The 21,563-nt window shown below is 46.1% G+C and overlaps 2 protein-coding genes across 2 annotated transcripts; both read left to right on the top strand.

The window, feature by feature from the left end:
* The first annotated feature begins 254 nt into the window (after window positions 1–254).
* On the top strand, window positions 255–10,998 carry LOC139159298 (zinc finger protein 420-like). Its single transcript, XM_070736621.1, has 8 exons — window positions 255–754; window positions 1,678–1,794; window positions 2,665–2,782; window positions 3,158–4,278; window positions 5,825–6,160; window positions 6,890–7,006; window positions 9,355–9,472; window positions 9,689–10,998. The coding sequence occupies exons 1-8, from the start codon at window positions 437–439 to the stop codon at window positions 10,807–10,809; spliced, it is 3,366 nt and encodes a 1,121-aa protein (XP_070592722.1). The 5' UTR covers window positions 255–436; the 3' UTR covers window positions 10,810–10,998.
* A 2,011-nt stretch (window positions 10,999–13,009) lies between these two features.
* Window positions 13,010–20,108, top strand: LOC139163108 (zinc finger protein 287-like). Its single transcript, XM_070744057.1, has 4 exons — window positions 13,010–13,562; window positions 16,273–16,389; window positions 17,090–17,207; window positions 18,296–20,108. Exons 1-4 carry the CDS (start codon window positions 13,245–13,247, stop codon window positions 19,417–19,419), a joined length of 1,677 nt encoding a protein of 558 aa, XP_070600158.1. The 5' UTR covers window positions 13,010–13,244; the 3' UTR covers window positions 19,420–20,108.
* Window positions 20,109–21,563: the final 1,455 nt, after the last annotated feature.

A 21,563-nucleotide genomic window follows, 5' to 3' on the forward strand; every position in this document is an offset into this window, starting at 1 on the left:
GCACGGACAGAAAAAAATGCCGTGTGCGCAGAAGAAAACAGCAGCCCTCTATCCATCACACTTTCTCTCCCCCCACTCCTGTCACTAAAAGGCTGGCCCGGCTCAGGGGTTTGAGAAGCGTTATTCGGCAGAGAAGGAGCATGCGCATAAGACGTCGGCTCTCGCGAGGCGGAGCGAGGTGAGGTTTCCAGGGAAAAATCTGGCCTTTGGGATAAAAGGGGAGGCGCTTGTCGCGTTTTGCCCGTCTAGGAAAGAGCACTCGTTGGTATTGGTTGGAAATTGTGGCGGACCGATTTGAAGCTGCGCAGAATCTGAAGCAGCTGCGGAGCCTCGTTTCTTCGTTCCTTGACTGGCTGTGTGGGCCAACTCGGACCCCTTGGGCTTGTTTTTGTCGCCTTCGAGCAGAGAAGCCGTCCAGGCCCCGGGGTCTCCAGGGATGGAGGACGCTTCCTTCAGCCCAGAGATCCACCGGCGGCGCTTCCGCGGTCTGGATGGCTGCCGCCAGAATGCCGACGGGCCCCGGGAGCTTTGCAGCCGCCTGCACCGGCTGTGCCGTCAGTGGCTGCGGCCGGAGAGGAGCAGCAAAGGGGAGATGCTGGACCGGGTGGTGCTGGAGCAGCTGCTGGCCCTGCTGTCCCCGGAGATGGCGGGCTGGGTGAGGGAATGCGGCGCCGAGAGCTGTTCCCAGGCGGTGGCCCTGGCCGAAGGCTTCCTGCTCAGCCGAGCCCAGAGGGAAGAGCCGCAGGAGGGGCAGGTGAGCTCGGGGTGGGGAGGGGAGAACCGGGGATCGTTCGGGGTCTGCAGTGAACTGCTAAAGCAAGAACAGATTGAAGGCTGTCAATCTTGAGCCGGTCAGAATGAAACTGCAGAACTGCTTGCAGTCGGCAATCAACAAATTAGCCTCCTGACTGCCAGTATTTCGAGAACTAATTTCTTCTTTGAATCTTTTTGTTTCTTGAAATGGTTCTTTCCTCCTGAAGATAATTGTAAGAGAATTCAACCCTAATTCCACCACCCACAGTTTTGAGGGATACAAGAAGTTCTTGAATTTGACTAATAAGTCACAATTTCGTCTCCAACATCTCTTTTTCTTTCCTCAGGTTCAGAAATTAATTGGGTCACTTTTTCCAATTCAGCTGATCATATTCAAATTACTAATTCTCAATCTCTTTATTACCTAAAATGTTACATTGCAACTGTAGGTGTTTTTCAATCATTTCACAGAATATTATTTTCTAAAGTTAATGAAACAGTAGTATATCTCTGTACAGGCAGAATACTTGTGGTTTTCAGAGCAGTTCCATTAGCACTTCCGCAACAGTGCTCTTTAAGTCCAACATAGAAACATAGAAGACTGACGGCAGAAAAAGACCTCATGATCCATCTAGTCTGCCCTTATACTATTTCCTGTATTTTTATCTTAGGATAAACATATATCCATCCTAAGATAAAAATACAGGAAATAGTTTAAGGGAAGACTAGATGGATCATGAGGTCTTTTTCTGCCATCAGTCTTCTATGTTTCTATGTTAGCTACTATCTAGAATTTCCAGCATTTACCCAGGAATAGCAGCCACATGGAGAGCAAAGTCAGGTTGAGTCAGGTCGGGAAAATACTGGTACATAGGCAAAAAGTCAGGCAAGCAAACTAATCTGGTTCTGGTTCTCTGAAAGCAGATCATAAACCAGACGTTCATGGGGGAGATCTCCACAGAACTCCAGGAAAGAGGAGATCCATCCAGCCCTTCCCAGGAAATGCTTTTTAGGAGGATCCGACTGGGGCCTCCTTGCCAGGTAAGTGCAGGTTTCTTCTGAGAGCATTGGAGTAGAAACTCCATCTGACCATGAGCTCTTTTTCCCATCAAATGTTGAATCTGTGACCATTTATCCCCCCCCCCACCCACCCCAAATGCACTGTTGGATTACACCCTGCGTTCAAAATTGTATTTGAGTTGCAAGCAAGAAAATATTTGTAGGCTTCATTGTATTAGAAAATTTGTTTGGTGGGAAGAGTTTAAGCAGCTGCAACAATAAGACTGATAGCTAAATGACTTGGGATTTCTAGGCTCATTGCCAACATTTTGAAGCTGGCTAGGAAAAAATTATTGTGGATATGTCATGTTTAATTAGGAGTTTGCTAAGTTATTCTGACCCAATGAGAAGCCCGGCAATGGTGGCTGTGTTGCCAATCTACAGCCCCTATGCACCTCAGTCATGATTTGTGGAGCTAGTTTCCCAGCCTCAAAGGTGACATGGAGATGCAGACATAAATCTGTTTCCAGCGAGACAATATCCGTTTCAGACTATTTATTTATTCCAGACTATTTATGGGACCTCCTACGACATACCTCCCAGAGACCTATAAGAGCACACAGAGTTGGCCTCCTCCAGGTCCGTTGACTAACCAATGTAGGTTGGTAGGACTGTGGGGGAGGGCCTTCTCTGTTGCTGCCACAGCTCTATGGAACCAACTACCCCCCCCCCCCCCCCGATGTCCGTACTGCTCCCACCCTACTGGCCTTCCACAAGGCTACAAAGACCTGGCTTTGCCGGCAGGCCTGGCAGCCATGAATTGTCCATCTTTCATGGCCAAATTTTATTTCATGAATGGTGTGCATGTATAAGAATAAATAAATACCTACCAAGGTACATTTTCTTTATCAGGGATCTGGTCCATTTGAGGAGGCGACTGTGGACTTCACGCTGGAGGAGTGGGAGCTGCTAGATTCTGATCAAAAGTCCTTGTGCAGTGATGTCACATGGGAAGTCTTGAAGGATATGGGTAAGTCCAGGCTTTCCCCTGCCTCCATTGATTAGGGGAACTCTTTTTCAGTGGAGGATGGCTAGCTATTTATCCTCAGATGCTTAAGGTGATCATCCCTCCTTAAGACCTTGTGAGAAATACTCACTGTAGACTCAAAATGTCTTAGATATCTATGGCAAGGGCTTAACAGATTGACCAATCAGCACCAAAGCCTTAATATATATCTTGGCCAAAAGTTCTTTGTGTACCATCAGAATGTCCTAGATTATGATTTGTAGCCTTCCTATCCTAGCTAGACATATAGATGATACCAAACCTAGTACACATGATTTGAGTGGGGGAGGATCCTCACCATTCTAATTGTAACAGAAATATTTCTTTTCCTTTTCCAAGGAGATGATGGGCTGGAAAATGAGAATAGCAAGCAAGCAAGATTAAAGACAGAGGGGTGTGAAGTTGAACAAGTGATATTTGGTCATGAAGAGGACACAAGGAGACGAGAGAGGAACCACTCAGAGAATGGAAGCAAGAAGTCATCCACTTCAGTTCCTGTTGGAATCCCTAGCTTCCTATCCCAGCAAGATCTGGAAGGAAAGCAAAAGGAAAAATATGGGTGGAAAGAGAAAAATCCATTTGATTTACAAGAATGTGGCATAAACCAGACTGAAGGGGAAATATATGAAAAAAATGTCAGTCATTCTTCCTCTCTTTCTTTACTAAAGGAACCAAACAGCAAAAGGAAACCACAACCCTTGGTAAAATCTGGGAGGGATTCCAGGCGGAGCAGAGAGATGAAACACTGCATGGAGAGGGGAAAGAGATTCATTAATGAGAATAAACATGTTCCCCACAAAAAAAGCCACGATGGGGAGAGATCACATAAATGTCTCATGTGTGGAAAGGCCTTTACCAAGAAAGGAAATCTTAATTATCACCAAAGGATCCACACTGGAGAGAAACCATATAAGTGCCTCAAATGTGGAAAGGCCTTTACCCGGAAAGGACTTTTTTCTCGTCATGAAAGTATACACACAGGGGAGCGACCATATAAATGCATGGGATGTGGAAAGACCTTTAAAAGGAAAGGAACTCTTAATCGTCATGAAAGGATACATACTGGAGAGAAACCATATAAATGCCTCCAATGTGGAAAGACCTTTACCCAGAAAGGAAGTCTTAATGATCACAAAAGGATCCACACTGAGTTGAGGCCATATCAATGCATGGAATGTAGAATAACCTTTAAAAGGAAAAGAAATCTTAATCGTCATGAAAGGATACATACTGGAGAGAAACCATATAAATGCCTCCAATGTGGAAAGACTTTTACCCGGCAAGGAAATCTTAATGATCACAAAAGGATCCACACTGAGTTGAGGCCATATCAATGTATGGAATGTGGAATAACTTTTATAAGGAAAAGACATCTTAATCAACATGAAAGGATACACACAGTGGAGCGACCATGTAAGGTCTCGGAGACCGCCTTCTGCCCCACAAATCCCAGCGACTGCTGAGGTCCCACAGAGTTGGTCTCCTTAGGGTCCCGTCGTCCAAACAATGACGGCTGGTGGGACCTAGGGAAAGAGCCTTCTCTTTGGGAGCCCGAACTCTCTGGAATCAGCTCCCCCCCAGAGATTCGCACTGCCCCCACCGTCCTCTCCTTCTGAAAGAGTTTAAAAACTCATCTTTGGTGCCAGTCTTGCGGCTTTTAGATCTTCCCCCTGACCAATGAATGTATTAAGTATGATTGTTGAATGATTGGTTTTATAGATTTTCTTTTAAATTGAATGTAATGGTTGTTTTTTAATGTACTATCAATTGGATTCATATTATTGTTCTGTTTTTGTACATGGTGTGAGTCGCCCCGAGTTCTCAGAGAGGGGGGCATACAAATCCAAATAAATAAATAAATATAAATTCATGGAATGTGGAAACTCCTATGCATGAAAAGGGCACCTTAATCGTTATGAAATAATACACTGGAGAGAAACCATGTAAATTAATGGAATGCCGAAAGACCTGCAGACAAAAAGGACATTTTAATCTTCATGGAAGAATCTCCTTAAAAATTTCCATTCTTGGAAGTTTCACAACTGGAGGCTAGTTGTTCTGCTTCTTAATTGTTCGAACTGCAGGAAATTCCTCCTTAGTTCTAAGTTGCTTCTCTCCTAGCTTAGTTTCCATCCATTGCTTCTTGTTCTATGCTCAGGTTCTTTGGAGAATAATTTGACTCCCTCTTCTTTGTGGCAACCCCTGAGATATTGGAACACTGCTATCATCTCCCCTAGTCCTTCTTTTCATTAAACTAAACACACCCAGTTCCTGCAACCGTTTCTTCATGTTTTAGCCCCCAGTCCCCTAATCATCTTTGTTGCTCTTCTCTGCACACATTCTAGTGTCTCAATATCCTTTTTACATGGTGGCAACCAAAACTGAATGCAGTATTCCACGTGTGGCCTTACGAAGGCATAAAGAGGTGTTGACACTTCATGTGATTTTCATTCTATCCTTTTCGTAATGTAGTCTAGAACCGTATTGGCTTTTTGGGCAGCTGCTGCACACTCCTGGCTCCTATTTAAATGGTTCCCCAGGAGCAGGATAGCCCCTCAGATTGCCTTAGGCTTCTTTTCGCTATCCTCCTGCAGGAGACTAGGGATAGAGTGCACCCTCGGAACAGAGATTCTTAAAATTATTTTTTCCCTTCACAACCAGCTCAAGGGGCCTAGAAGCGTCATTGGGCATAGAAAGCCCATGCGCATAAGACCGTTGTCGGTACCCTCGAGTCGAAGGGAGGTGGGGTTTCTAGGAAAAACTGGCCAGTGGGATAAAAGGGGAGGTGCCTGTCGCGCTCTTCCAGTCTAGGAAAGAGCACTCGTTGGTTCAGCCGCTTCAGTTATTGGAGGGAAGTTCTGGCGGAGCGATTTGAAGCTGCTCTTCCCAGTCTCAGAAACTCATGATCAGCCCCGTTTCTCCCTTTTCCTCGAAACCTGGGCAGTCGGGCCCACGCGGACTCTTTTGGGCTTGCATCGGCCCCACCCGAGCAGGAAAGCCGTCTAGGCCCCGGGGTCTCCAGCGATGGAGGGCGCTTCGTTGAGCCTGGAGATCCACCGGCGGCGCTTCCGCGGTCTCGATGGCTGCCGCCAGGAGGCCGAGGAGCCCCGAGAGCTTTGCAGCCGCCTGCACCGGCTGTGCCGTCAGTGGCTGCGGCCGGAGAGAAGCAGCAAAGGGGAGATGCTGGACCGGGTGGTGCTGGAGCAGCTGCTGGCCCTGCTGCCCCCGGAGATGGCGGGCTGGGTGAGGGAGTGCGGAGCCGAGAGCTGTTCCCAGGCGGTGGCCCTGGCCGAAGGCTTCCTGCTCAGCCGAGCCCAGAGGGAAGAGCCGCAGGAGGGGCAGGTGAGCTCGGGGTGGGGAGGGGAGAACCGGGGGTCGCTCGGGGTCTGCAGTGAACTGCCAATAGCAAGGACAGATTGAAGGCTGTCAATCTTGAGCCCCTCAGGATCAAACTGCAGAACTGCTTGCACTCTGCAGTCAACAGAATTAGCCTCCTGACTGCCAGTATTTGGAGAACTAATTTCTTCTTTGAATCTTTTTGTTTCTTGAAATGGTTCTTTCCTCCTGGAGACAATTGTAAGAGAATTAAACCCTATTTCCACCACCCACAGTTTTGAGGGATACAAGAAGTTCTTGAATTTGACTAATAAGTCACAATTTCTTCTTCAACATCTCTTTTTCTTTCCTCGGGTTCAGAAAGTAATTGGGTCTCTTTTTCCAATTCAGCTGATCATATCCAAATTACTAATTCTCCATCTCTTTATTACCTAAAATGTTACATTGCAACTGTAGCTGTTTTTCAATCATTTCACAGAATATTATTTTCTAAAGTGAATGAAGCAGTAGTATATCTCTGTACAGGCAGAATACTTGTGGTTTTCAGAGCAGTTCCATTAGCAGTTCGGCAACAGTGCTCTTTAAGTCCAACATCTATCTAGAATTTCCAGCATTTACCCAGGAATAGCAGCCACATGGAGAGCAAAGTCAGGTTGAGTCAGGTCGGGAAAATACTGGTACATAGGCAAAAAGTCAGGCAAGCAAACTAATCTGGTTCTGGTTCTCTGAAAGCAGATCATAGACCAGACGTTCATGGGGGAGATCTCCACAGAACTCCAGGAAAGAGGAGATCCATCCAGCCCTTCTCAGGAAATGCTTTTTAGGAGGATCCGACTGGGGCCTCTTTGCCAGGTAAGTGCAGGTTTCTTCTGAGAGCATTGGACCATGAGCTCTTTTCCCCATCAAATGTTGAATCTGTGACCATTTATCCCATCACCCCCAAATATGTTGTTGGATTATACTCTGTGTTCAAAATTGTTTTTGAGTTGCAAACAAGAAAATATTTGTAGGCTTCATTGTATTAGACAATTTGAAAATTAGAAATTATTAGAAAGTTTGTTTGGTGGAAAGAGTTTAAACAGCTGCAACAATAAGACTGCTAGCTAAATGACTTGGGATTTCTAGGCTCATTGCCTACATTTTGAAGCTGGCTAGGAAAAAATTTGTGGTGGGCGTGTCATGTTTACTTGGGAGTTTGTTAGCCTAGGGAACTCTGCTCCCCAAATAATAATAATTCGCCGCTACATCATGCAGTCCTAGGTGCTTGGGAAGCACCCGACTGGTGATGAAATACCAGAAATACCAATACAGCATATAATGATCTCGTTTGCTGTGTTATATTGACCTAATAATAATAATAATAATAATAATAATAATAATAATAATAATAAGATTTGTATGCCGTCCCTCTCTGAGGACTCGGAGTGGCATACAAATCTAATAAATAATAATAATAATAACAATAATAATATTAATAATAATAATTATTATTATTATTAGGGGACCTCTTTGCTGAGTTATTCTTACACAGTGATAAGCTCTGCAATGGTGCCTGTGTTGCTGTTCTACAGCCGGAAATGGCAAAAAATATGGACTATTAACTATAAATTAAAATGATCAAGTACATGTAAGCAAAACATTTATAAATTGTTTTATCAGTAGCATTTGCCACTGGCCTACCTAGCCAAAATGTACTTAATGTCATCCTCGAAATGCTGGAAATGTAAAGAAAGCATAGGAACATATTATCACATATAGTTTGCAAAAAGGTTTTGGAAAAAATCCTAGAAACTATTTGCAACAAATTACTGCCAAACGAATCCGAATAAAACCCGAATTATGCTCAGCTACTTAAGGCAGATACTTAATATTGCACGTAATAACTGTTCAGAGTCCATTTTGGAGTGAGCGGCATATAAATAAAATAAATAAATGGAATTCTCAAAATATCAGAAATAAATAAGATGGCATTAGAATTGCAGGAAAGAGATGACATAGAATCATATCTGACATGGAGTAGGTGGTATACTTGGGGAAATCTGAAAAAAATACTTTAAAAATTATGAATTTATAAGCTGTAAGATCCCACATAATTTGAAAGGAAAACGAATGTAATCTGAATTAATCATTTAATCAGATGTATATCATTCGTTCAAAGATAAATTGTTTAACAATCACAATGTTTTATAGCTGTAAACAGTAATATGATTTAGAAATATAATAATAAATGTTAGTAATACTAAAAGTATAATTTATTGTTAAATGATACAAGTTGCCTGAAAAAACTAAGGGTGAACAGAGGGTTGGCATTTGTATAAATCTTTGTCTGTATAAGATTTGATATACATCTGTAAATCAGAAAATTACTTTTTCTATATCTGTATACGTTTTTTAATCTTTCTGTATGCTTTGCATGTTGTGTTTTGTCCTGTGTTTATGGTTCTTTTTTAATGTAAATACTCAATAAAGGTTTTTCTTAAAAAAAAAAGAAAATTAGAAATTATTAGAACATTTGTTTGGTGGAATGAGTTTAAACAGCTGCAACAGTAAGACTTCTAGCTAAATGACTTGGGATTTTTAGAATCATTGCCAACATTTTGAAGCTGGCAAGGAAAAAATTATTGTGGATATGTCATATTTAATTAGGAGTTTGCTAAGTTATTCTGACCCAATGAGAAGACCGGCAATGGTGGCTGTGTTGCCAATCTACAGGCCCTATGCACTTCAGTCATGATTTGTGGAGCTACAGTTTCCCAGCCTCAAAGGTGACATGGAGATGCAGACATAAATCTGTTTCCAACGAGAAAATATCCGTTTAGTTCCTTGTGAATATCTTTTCAGACTATTTATTCATTCCAGACTATTTATGGGACCTTCTCTTACGACATACCTCCCAGAGACCTATAAGAGCATACAGAGTTGGCCTCTTCCAGGTCCATTGACTAAAGAATGTAGGTTGGCAGGACAGTGGGGGAGGGCCTTCTCTGTGGCTGCCCCAGCTCTATGGAACCAACAACCCCCCGATGCCCGTACTGCTCCCACCCTACTGGCCTTCCACAAGGCCACAAAGACCTGGCTTTGCCGGCAGGCCTGGGATCCATGAATTGTCCATCTTTCATGGCCAAATTTTATTTCATGAATGGTGCGCATGTATAAGAATAAATAAATAAATGCCTACCAAGGTACATTTTCTTTATCAGGGATCTGGTCCATTTGAGGAGGTGACTGTGGACTTCACGCTGGAGGAGTGGGATCTGCTAGATTCTGATCAGAAGACCTTGTGCAGAGATGTCACGTGGGAAATCTTGAAGGATACGGGTAAGGCCAGGTTTTCTGTTCATTGGAGGAGCTCTTTTTCAGTGGAGGATGGCTAGCTATTCATCCTCAGATGCTTAAGGTGATCATCTCTCCTTAAGGCCTTGTGAGAAATACTCACTGTAGACTCTAAAAATGTCTTAGATATTTATGGCAGGGGCTGAACAGATTGACCAATCAGTACCAAAGCCTTAGTAACATTTCTTTTCCTTTTCCAAGGAGATGATGGGCTGAAAAATGAGAATAGCAAGGAAGCTACATTAAAGACAGAGGGGTGTGAAGTTGAACAAGTGATATTTGGTCATGAAGAGGACACAAGGAGACGAGAGAGGAACCACTCAGAGAATGGAAGCAAGAAGTCATCCACTTCAGTTCCTGTTGGAATCCCTATCGTCCTGTCCCAGCAAGATCTGGAAGGAAAGAAAAAGGAAAAATATGGGTGGAAAGAGAAAAATCCATTTGATTTACAAGAATGTGGCATAAACCAGACTGAAGAAAAAATGTATGAAAAAAATATCAGTCATTCTTCCTCTCTTTCTTTACTAAAGGAACTAAACAGCAAAAGGAAACCACAACCCTTAGTAAAATCTGGGAGGGATTCCAGGCAGAGCAGAGAGATGAAACACTGCATGGAGAGGGGACTGAGATTCATTAATGAGAATAAACATGTTCACCACCAAAAGAGCCACGATGGGGAGAGATCACATAAATGTCTCATGTGTGGAAAGACCTTTACCAAGAAAGGAAATCTTAATGATCACAAAAGGATCCACACAGAGGAGCGACCACATAAATGCATAGAATGTGGAAAGACCTTTACCCAGAAAGGACATCTATATCGTCATGAAAGTATACACAGAGGTGAGCGACCGTATAAATGCATGGGATGTGGAAAGACCTTTAAAAGGAAAGGACATCTTAATCGCCATGAAAGGATACATACTGGAGAGAAGCCATATAAATGCCTCCAATGTGGAAAGACCTTTAACCGGGAAGGACATCTTAATGATCACAAAAGGATCCACAGTGGGGAGAGACCATATCAATGTATGGAATGTGGAAAAAGCTTTACAACGAAAGGACAACTTAATCGCCATGAAAGGATACATACTAGAGAGAAGCCATATAAATGCCTCCAATGTGGAAAGACCTTTAACCAGGAAGGAAATCTTAATGATCACAAAAGGATCCACACTGGGGAGAGACCATATCAATGTATGGAATGTGGAATAACTTTTATAAGGAAAGGACATCTTAATCAACATGAAAGGATACACACAGTGGAGCGACCGTGTAAGGTCTCGGAGACCGCCTTTAGCCAGAAAAGATCTTCTCCCTGACCAATGAATGTTTTAAGTATGATTGTTGAATGATTGATTTGATAAGTTTTCTTTTTAATTGAATTTAATGGTTGTTTTTTAATGTACTATTAATTGGATTCATATTATGGTTCTGGTTTTGTACATGCTCTGAGTCGCCCCAAGTCCTCGAAGAGGGGCGGCACACAAATTGAAATAAATAAATAAATATGCGTGGAATGTGGAAACTCCCATGAGCGAAAAGGGCACCATAATCGTTATCAAATAATACACACTGGAGAGAAACCATGTAAATGAATGGAATGCGGAACAACCTTCAGATGAAAAGGACATCTTAATCTTCATGGAGGGATCTCCTTAAAAATTTCCATTGTTTTAAGTTACAACATTGGAGGCAAATTGTGCCACTTATTAATTGTTCTGTCAGAAAATTCCTCCTTAGTTCTAAGTTGCTTCTCTCCTACTTTAGTTTCCATCCATTGCTTCTTGTTCTATGCTCAGGTTCTTTGTAGAATAATTTGACTCCCTCTTCTTTGTGGCAACCCCTGAGATATTGGAACACTGCTATTATCTCCCCTAGTCCTTCTTTTCATTAAACTAGACACACCCAGTTCCTGCAACCGTTGCTTCATGTTTTAACCCCCAGTCCCGTAATCATCTTTGTTGCTCTTCTCTGCACATATTCTAGAGTCTCAATATACTTATCACCAACTGAATGCAGTATTCCAAGTGTGGCCTTACCAAGGCATTATAAAGAGGTATTAACACTTCATGTGATTTTCATTCTATCCATGTGTTAGTGCAGCATAGAACCGTATTGCCTTTTCGGGCAGCTGCTGCACTCTCCAGGCTCCTATTTAAATGGTTCCCCAGGAGTGGGGGAGCACCTCAGATTCCCTTGAGCTTCTTTTGGCTATCCTCGTGCAGGAGACCAGGGATAGAGTGCACCCTCAGACCAGAGATTCTTAAAATTATTAAAAATTACTATCATGGCTTCTCATCTGTAAGACACGATCTGTGGGAAAAGTAAGCTCCTTCTAGGAAGTATGTATCTATCATTTGAAGGTGATAGGAACATATAGGAAAATGGTGAGGAAAAATTTCCATTGCATTTCCTCAGACACAGAAGGCCTGAAGATGACAGCCATTTCTCCCCTCTTGCAAAATGTAGAAGAGGGTACGTAGGAGCTGGGGAAGCACCTCGGATTGCCTTGGGCTTCTTTTGGCCATCTTCGAGCAGGAGACATAATGGAGGCCTAGAGATTTCCAGGGATAGAGGGCGCCCCTGAACCGGAGATTTAACTCGGACATTACTGGGGTTGCTATGGTTGCCATTTCCCATCTTGTGGAGCTTTGCTGCCACCTACACTGAGTATGATCAGTGGCTGCAGCCAGAAAGAAGTAGCAAAGGGGAGATGCTGGAGAAGATGCTGGCACCAGAAATGGAGGGTGGATGGGGGACTTATTCCATCTCCTTTTGGATTCTGCATTTCCTGTCTGACCGCTGTCAGGTGGTCAGATTAGGCAATAATATCTCTTCAGCCCTTATTCTTAACATTGCTACACCAAAGGGTTGTGTGTTGAGTTCTTTACTTTATGCTTTATGTGAATGACTGCATTCCAACTCACGCTAGCAATACTATCACTAATTTTTCAAATGATACAATAGTGGTGGGACTCATGGGGAGTGGGAATGAGTCTGCCTATGGAGATCAGCTGGACCGGCTCTTTTTGTGGTGTGGAGACAATAACTTGGTCCTGTACACCAGTGTTTTCCCACCTTGGCAACTTGAAGATATTTGGACTTCAACTCCCGGAATTCCCCAGACAGCGAATGCTGATTGGGGAATTCTGGGAGTTGAAGTCCAAATATCTTCAAGTTGCCAAGGTGGGGCAACACTGCTGTACGCCAATAAGGCGGAAGAGTTTTCATTTCCAGCCCCCTCCATCCAGTCTCTCCCCTCCCCCACTCCTTCCATCTGTCCCATGAACATTTCAGCATTTGTAAAAAGATTGGGGCACAGACTGAAAAAAATCCCCTGTGCGCAGAAGCAAACAGCAGCCCTCTATCCATCACACTTCCCCCCCCCCCCCCATCTTTAAAAGGCTGGCCTGGCTCAGGGGTCTGAGAAGCGTTATTCGGCAGAGAAGGAGCATGCGCATAACACGTCTGTTCTCGCGAGGCTGAGCGAGGTGAGGTTTCCAGGGAAAAATCTGGCCATTGGGATAAAAGGGGAGGCGCTTGTCGCGTTTTGCCCGTCTAGGAAAGAGCACTCGTTGGTATTGGTATTGGTTGGAAATTGTGGCGGAGCGATTTGAAGCTGCGCAGAATCTGAAGCAGCCGAGGAGCCTCGTTTCTTCGTTCCTGGACTGGCTGTGTGGGCCAACTCGGACCCCTTGGGCTTGTTTCTGCCGCCTTCGAGCAGAGAAGCCGTCCAGGCCCGGGGTCTCCAGGGATGGAGGGCGCTTCCTTCAGCCCAGAGATCCACCGGCGGAGCTTCCGCGGTTTGAATGGCTGCCACCAGGAGGCCGAGGGGCCCCGGGAGGTTTGCAGCCGCCTGCACCGGCTGTGCCGTCAGTGGCTGCGGCCGGAGAGGAGCAGCAAAGGGGAGATGCTGGACCGGGTGGTGCTGGAGCAGCTGCTGGCCCTGCTGCCCCCGGAGATGGCGGGCTGGGTGAGGGAATGCGGAGCCGAGAGCTGTTCCCAGGCGGTGGCCCTGGCCGAAGGCTTCCTGCTCAACCGAGCCCAGAGGGAAGAGCCGCAGGAGGGGCAGGTGAGCTCGGGGTGGGGAGGGGAGAACCGGGGGTCGCTCGGGGTCTGCAGTGAACTGCCAATAGCAAGAACAGATTGAAGGCTGTCGATCTTGAGCCGGTCAGAATGAAACTGCAGAACTGCTTGCAGTCGGCAATCAACAAATTAGCCTCCTGACTGCCAGTATTTAGAGAACTAATTTCTTCTTGGAATCTTTTTGTTTTTTGAAATGCTTCTTTCATCGTGGAGATAATTGTAAGATAATTCAACCCTATTTCCACCACCCACAGTTATGAGGGATACAAGAAGTTCTTGAATTTGACTAAAAAGTCACAATTTTGTCTCCAACATCTCTTTTTCTTTCCTCAGGTTCAGAAATTAATTGGGTCACTTTTTCCAATTCAGCTGATCTTATCCAAATTACTCATTCTCAATCTCTTTATTACCTAAAATGTTACATTACAACTGTACCGTGTTTCCCCGAAAGTAAGGCAGTGTCTTACTTTCTTTTTACCCCCAAAAGCCCCACTATGTCTTACTTTCGGGGTATGTCTTACATTGGAAAGGAGGCGGGCGAAGGAGGGCGCAGCTCCGGCCGCTCGCCTCGGAGCCGGTCGGCCTCGCTGGCCACTTGCAGCCGAGCCACCGGCGCCACCGCCTCCTGCTGGCAATGCACAATGGCCCTCCTTGCTCTCCCTTCTCCCCCACCCCACCCCAAGGTTGGGCTTCTCCACGCGCTTCCGTTCAGCCCCAACTCCGAGCGAACCACCTTCCCTCTTTCCCCAACGGAGCGGCGTTGCAAAAAAAAAACAAAAACCAATCACATCTTACCTCTCCCCTTCACCCAACCCCGGCCTCTTTCACACAACCCGACCTCTTTCTTTCTCCTTCACGGCCGGTTGCAAAGAAAAGAAAAGCGCAAAAAAAAAAAAGAGAGTCCCGAGCCGGAAGAGTCACATTACCTGTGTGGCAACCGAGGGTCTGGCAACCGAGCGCGGACGTCGGCCACCTGTCCCGCTCCCCCGAGTTCGCGCCCCGTTCTCGGCTTGGCAGCCCGCGCGACTTCCGCAACAAAGGAGAAACTTCTGTGAATCGTGAGCCGGCGGCGAAGCAGCTGGCTGGGGGCCGGCCGAGCAGGCTCGCGGGCGGCCAATGGGAAAGTTGGGTTCGTGCAGGAAGTGCAGCCGCCGCCAGTGCTGCCGCCGACCCGCCTGGTTGGAGAGGAAGCTGCTCCGACCGACCGACCACCGGCAGCAGCAACCCCGAAGTGTGTGACCCGGGGGCGGGCAGGGGAGGCAAGGAGTGCCTTCGCGCTGGGACGGAAGTGGAGGGCTGCTGCCGCCTCCGCCGCACCCTTGTCGGCCTTGTTGGGGAAGTCGCGCGGGCTGCCAAACCGAGAACGGGGCGCGAACTTGGGGGAGCGGGACAGGTGGCCGACGTCCGCGCTCGGTTGCAGATCGAGCGTGCGAAGAGGCACCTTTCACCTTCCGCCGCTGCTGGCCGTCCTCTTTTGCCCAGCGTCGCTTCGGAAGCCGCCGAATGCCATCAGGGGGGCGCTTGGCGAGCGGAGAGGCGGTCGCCAAGCGCTCCCCTGATGGCGTTTGGCGGCTTCCGAAGCGACGCTGGGTGAAAGAGGGCGGCCAGCAGCGGCGGAAGGCGAGAGGTGCCTCTTCGCGCGCTCGATCTGCCGGAGAGCCGGAGAAGGAGGCACCTCTCGCCTTCTGCTGCTGGCCGCCCTCTTTCGCCCAGCGCCGCTTGAAAGGACCCCCCCCCCCTTGGCTTCTGCTGGGGGTGGGGAGGTCTGGACGCCCCCTTCTCCGGCTCTCCGGCATATGGAAGAGGCACCTCTCACCTTCCGAAGCGGCGCTGGGCGGGCGGGCAGCGGCGGAAGGTGAGAGGTGCCTCTTCCATATGCCGGAGAGCCGGAGAAGGGGGCGTCCGGACCTCCCCACCCCCAGCAGAAGCCAAGGGGGGGGGGTCCTTTCAAGCGGCGCTGGGCGAAAGAGGGCGGCCAGCAGCAGAAGGCGAGAGGTGCCTCCTTCTCCGGCTCTCCGGCAGATCGAGCGCGCGAAGAGGCACCTCTCGCCTTCCGCCGCTGCTGGCCGCCCTCTTTCACCCAGCGTCGCTTCGGAAGCCGCCAAACGCCGTCAGGGGAGCGCTTGGCGACCGCCTCTCCGCTCAGCGCCGCTTCGGAAGGCCAGAACCCTCCCTCCCTCCGCAGACCCAGAGAGAAAGGAGGCGCGGAGCGGGGAGAGCCGCCTGGCAGAGCGCTTGCAGGCGGCGGCGGGGGGGGGGACGATGGCGGGGGGACGTATGTCGAGGTACCGTGTTTCCCCGAAAGTAAGACATATGTCTTACTTTCGGGGTATGGCTTACATTAGCCGACCCCCCTGAAATCCCCCATATGTCTTACAATCGGGGGGGTCTTACTATCGGGGAAACACGGTAGGTGTTTTTCAATCATTTCACAGAATATTATTTTCTAAAGTTAATGAAACAGTAATATATCTCTGTACAGACAGAATACTTGTAGTTTTCAGAGCAGTTCCATTAGCAGTTCGGCAACAGTGCTCTTTAAGTACAACATCTATCTAGAATTTCCAGCATTTACTCAGGAATAGCAGCCACATGGAGTGCAGAATCTCTTACTTTGAGACAGGTCGGGAAAATACTGGTACATGGGGAAAAAGTAAGGCAAGCAAACTAATCTGGTTCTGGTTCCCTGAAAGCAGATCATAAACCAGACGTTCATGGGGGAGATCTCCACAGAACTCCAGGAAAGAGGAGATCCATCCAGCCCTTCTCAGGAAATGCTTTTTAGGAGGATCCGACTGGGGCCTCCTTGCCAGGTAAGTGCAGGTTTCTTCTGAGAGCATTGGACTAGAAACTCCACCTGACCATGAGCTCTTTTTCCCATCAAATGCTGAATCTGTGACCATTTATCCCATCCCCCCCCCCCCCAAAATGCACTGTTGGATTACACTCTGCGTTCAAAATTGTATTTGAGTTGCAAGCAAGAAAATATTTGTAGGCTTCATTGTATTAGATGAATGCCAATCTACAGCCCCTATGCACCTCAGTCATGATTTGTGGAGCTGCAGTTTCCCAGCCTCAAAGATGACAAGGAGATGCAGACATAAATCTGTTTCCAACGAGAAAATATCCGTTTAGTTCCTTGTGAACATCTTTTCAGACTATTTATTTATTCTTTATTTATTCCAGACTATTTATGGGACCTCCTCCTAGAGACCAATAAGAGCACACAGAGTTGGCCTCCTCCAGGTCCCTTGACTAACCAATGTAGATTGGCAGGACCGTGAGGGAAGGCCTTATCTGTGGCTGCCCCAGCTCTATGGAACCAACTGCCCCCCGATGTCTGTACTGCTCCCACCCTTCTAGCCTTCCACAAGGCCACAAAGACCTGGTTTTACCTGCAGACCTGGTGGCCATGAATTGTCCATCTTTCATGGCCAAATTTTATTTTATGAATGATGTGCATGTATCAGAATTAATAAATAAATGCCTACCAAGGTACATTTTCTTTATCAGGGATCTGGTCCATTTGAGGAGGTGACTGTGGACTTCACGCTGGAGGAGTGGGAGCTGCTAGATTCTGATCAAAAGACCTTGTGCAGTGATGTGACATGGGAAGTCTTGAAGGATATGGGTACGGCCAGGCTTTCCCCTGCCTCCATTGATTATGGGAGCTCTTTTTCAGTGGAGGATGGCTAGCTATTTATCCTCAGATGCTCAAGGTGATCATCCCTCCTTAAGGCCTTGTGAGAAATACTCACTGTAGACTCTAAAAATGTGTTAGATATTTATGGCAGGGGCTGAACAGATTGACCAATCAGTACCAAAGCCTTAATATATTTCTTGGCCAAAAATTCTTTGTGTACTATCAGAATGTCCTAGATTATGATTTATAGCCTTCATAACCTATCCAGACACATAGGTGGTACCAAACCTAGTATAGTGATGCCTCATCTTACAAACCCCTCGTCATACAAACTTTGCGAGATACAAACCCGGGGTTTAAGTTTTTTTTTGCCTCTTCTTACAAACTATTTTCACCTTACAAACCCACCGCCGCCGTTGGGATGCCCCTCTTCCAGACTTCCGTTGCCAGCTAAGCACCCGTATTTGCGCTGCTGGGATTACCCTGAGGCTCCCCTCCATGGGAAACTCCACCTCCGGACGTCCGTGTTTTTGTGATGCTGCAGGGAAATCACAGCAGAGGAATAACAGTGGTGCAAAAACAGGTGCTTTGCTGGCAACGGAAGTCTGGAGGTGGGGTTTCCCAGCGAGGGGCGCCTCAGTGAAATCACAGCATCTCAAAAACACAGAGGTCCAGAGGTGGGGTTTCGAGGACTTCGGTGTTTTTGCGATGCTGCGATTTCACTGATGTTCCCTTCAGACTTCCATTGCCAGCAAAGCGTTTGTTTTTGCGATGCTGTGATTTCCCTGCAGCATCGCAAAAACACAGAGGAGGGGAGCCTCACGGAAATCCCAGCAGCACAAAAACGAGTGCTTCGGCTAGCAAAAGGGGTGAATTTTGGGCTTGAACGCATTAATTGCTTTTCCATTGATTCCTATGGGAAACATTGTTTTGTCTTACAAACTATCCACCTTAAGAACCTCATCCCAGAACCAATTAAGTTTGTAAGACAAGGTATCACTGTACAGATGACTTTGAGTGGGGGAGGATCCTCACCATTCTAATTGTAACAGAAATATTTCTTTTCCTTTTCCAAGGTGATGATGGGCTGGAAAATGAGAATAGCAAGCAAGCAAGATTAAAGACAGAGGGGTGTGGAGTTGAACAAATGAAATTTGGTCATGAAGAGGACACAAGGAGACGAGAGAGGAACCACTCAGAGAATGGAAGCAAGAAGTCATCCACTTCTGTTCCTGTTGGAATCCCTAGCTTCCTGTCCCAGCAATATCTGGAAAGAAAGCAAAAGGAAAAATATGTGTGGAAAAAGAAAGATCCACTTGATTTACAAGAATGTGGCATAAACCAGACTGAAGGGGAAATGTATGAAAAAAATATCAGTCATTCTTCCTCTCTTTCTTTACTAAAGGAACTAAACAGCAAAAGGAAACCACAACCCTTTGTAAAATCTGGAAGGGATTCCAGGCGGAGCAGAGAGATGAAACACTGCATGGAGAGGGGACAGAGATTCATTAATGAGAATAAACATGTTCACCACCAAAAGAGCCACAATGGGGAGAGATCACATAAATGTCTCATGTGTGGAAAGACCTTTACCCAGAAAAGAAATCTTAATTATCACCAAAGGATCCACACTGGAGAGAAACCATATAAGTGCCTCAAATGTGGAAAGACCTTTACCCGGAAAGGACATCTATATCGTCATGAAAGTCTACACACAGAGGAGCGATCATATAAATGCATGGGATGTGGAAAGACCTTTACCAAGAAAGGAAATCTTAATCGCCATGAAAAGATACATACTGGACAGAAACCATATAAATGCCTCCAATGTGGAAAGACCTTTACCCGGAAAGGACATCTATATCGTCATGAAAGTGTACACACAGGGGAGAGACCGTATAAATGCATGGGATGTGGAAAGACCTTTAAAAGGAAAGGACATCTTAATCGCCATGAAAGGATTCATACTGGAGAGAAGCCATATAAATGCCTCCAATGTGGAAAGACCTTTACCCAGCAAGGAAATCTTAATGATCACAAAAGGATCCACACTGGGGAGAGACCATATAAATGCAGGGAATGTGGAATAACTTTTATAAGGAAAAGACATCTTAATCAACATGAAAGGATACACACAATGGAGCGACCGTGTAAGGTCTCGGAGACCGCCTTCTGCCCCACAAATCCCAGCGACTTTTGAGGTCCCACAGAGTTGGTCTCCTTAGGGTCCCGTCGTCCAGACAATGACGGCTGGTGGGACCTAGGGGAAGAGCCTTCTCTGTGGGAGCCCCGACCCTCTGGGATCAGCTCCCCCCCAGAGATTCGCACTGCCCCCACCGTCCTCTCCTTCTGAAAGAGTTTAAAAACTCATCTTTGGTGCCAGGCTTGTGGCTTTTAGATCTTCCCCCTGACCAATGAATGTATTAAGTATGATTGTTGAATGATTGGTTTTATAGATTTTCTTTTAAATTGAATGTAATGGTTGTTTTTTAATGTACTATCAATTGGATTCATATTATTTTTCTGTTTTTGTACATGGTGTGTGCCACCCCGAGTCCTCAAAGAGGGGCGGCATACAAATCCAAATCCAAATTCATGGAATGTGCAAACTCCTATGCGCGAAAATGGCATCTTAATCATTATGAAATAATACACACTGGAGAGAAACCATGTAAATGAATGGAATGCGGAAAGACCTGCAGGCGAAAAGGACATTTTAATCTTCATGGAAGAATCTCCTTAAAAATTTCCATTCTTGTTCTATGCTCAGGTTCTTTGGAGAATAATTTGACTCCCTCTTCTTTGTGGCAACCCCTGAGATATTGGAACACTGCTATTATCTCCCCTAGTCCTTCTTTTCATTAAACTAAACACACCCAGTTCCTGCAATCGTTGCTTCATGTTTTAACCCCCAGTCCCCTAATCATCTTACTTGCTCTTCTCTGCACACATTCTAGAGCCTCAATATCCTTATCACCAACTGAATGCAGTATTCCAAGTGTGGCCTTACCAAGGCATTTTAAATAGGTATTAACACTTCATGTGATTTTCATTCTATCCATCTGTTAGTGCAGCCTACAACCCTATTGCCTTTTTGGGCAGCTGCTGCACACTGCTGGCTCATATTTAAATGGTTCCCCAGGAGCGAGGTAGCACCTCAGATTGCCTTGGGCTTCTTTTGGCTATCGTCGTGCAGGAGTCCAGGGATAGGGTGCCCCCTCAGACCAGAGATTCTTAAAATTATTAAAAATATCATGGCTTCTCACCTGTAAGACACTATATGTGGGAAAAGTAAGCTCCTTCTAAAAAGCATGAATCTATCCTTTGAAAGTGATCCTAGGAACATATAGGAAAATGGCAAGGAATAATTTCCATTTCATTTCCTCAGACACAGAAGGCCTGAAGATGACAGCCATTTCTCCCCTCTTGCAAAATGTAGAAGAGGGTACATAGGAGCTGTGGAAGCACCTCGGATTGCCTTGGCCTTCTTTTGGCCATCTTTGAGCAGGAGACCTAATGGAGACCTAGAGATTTCCATGGATAGAGGGCGCCCCTGAACTGGAGATTTAACTCCGACATTACTGGGGTTGCTATTGTTGCCATTTCCCATCTTGTGGTGCTTTGCTGCCACCTACAGTGAGTATGATCAGTGGCTGCAGCCAGAAAGAAGTAGCAAAGGGGAGATGCTGGAGAAGATGCTGGCACCAGAAATGGAGGGTGGATGGGGGACTTATTCCATCTCCTTTTGGATTCTGCATTTCCTGTCTGGCCGCTGTCAGGTGGTCAGATTAGGCAATAATATCACTTCAGCCCTTATTCTTAACACTGCTACACCACAGGGTTGTGTGTTGAGTTCTTTTTATGCTTTATGTGAATGACTGCATTCCAACTCACGCTAGCAATACTATCACTAATTTTTCAAATGATACAATAGTGGTGGGACTCATGGGGAGTGGGAATGAGTCTGCCTATGGGGATGAGCTGGACCAGCTCTTTTTGTGTTGTTGAGACAATAACTTGGTCCTGTACAGCAGTGTTTCCCCACCTTGACAACTTGGAAGATATTTGGACTTCAACTCCCAGAATTCCCCAGACAGCGAATGCTGATTGGGGAATTCTGGGAGTTGAAGTCCAAATATCTTCAAGTAGCCAAGGTGGGGAAACACGGCTGTACGCCAATAAGGCGGAAGAGTTTTCATTTTCAGCCCCCTCCATCCAGTCTCTCCCCTCCCCCACTCCTTCCATCTGTCCCAGGAACATTTCCGCATTTGTAAAAAGATTGGGGCACAGACTGAAAAAAATCCCGTGTGCGCAGAAGAAAACAGCAGCCCTCTATCCATCACA

The sequence above is a fragment of the Erythrolamprus reginae genome, chromosome 2 (assembly GCF_031021105.1).
Source record: "Erythrolamprus reginae isolate rEryReg1 chromosome 2, rEryReg1.hap1, whole genome shotgun sequence".
NCBI classification, from domain to species: Eukaryota; Metazoa; Chordata; class Lepidosauria; order Squamata; family Dipsadidae; genus Erythrolamprus; species Erythrolamprus reginae.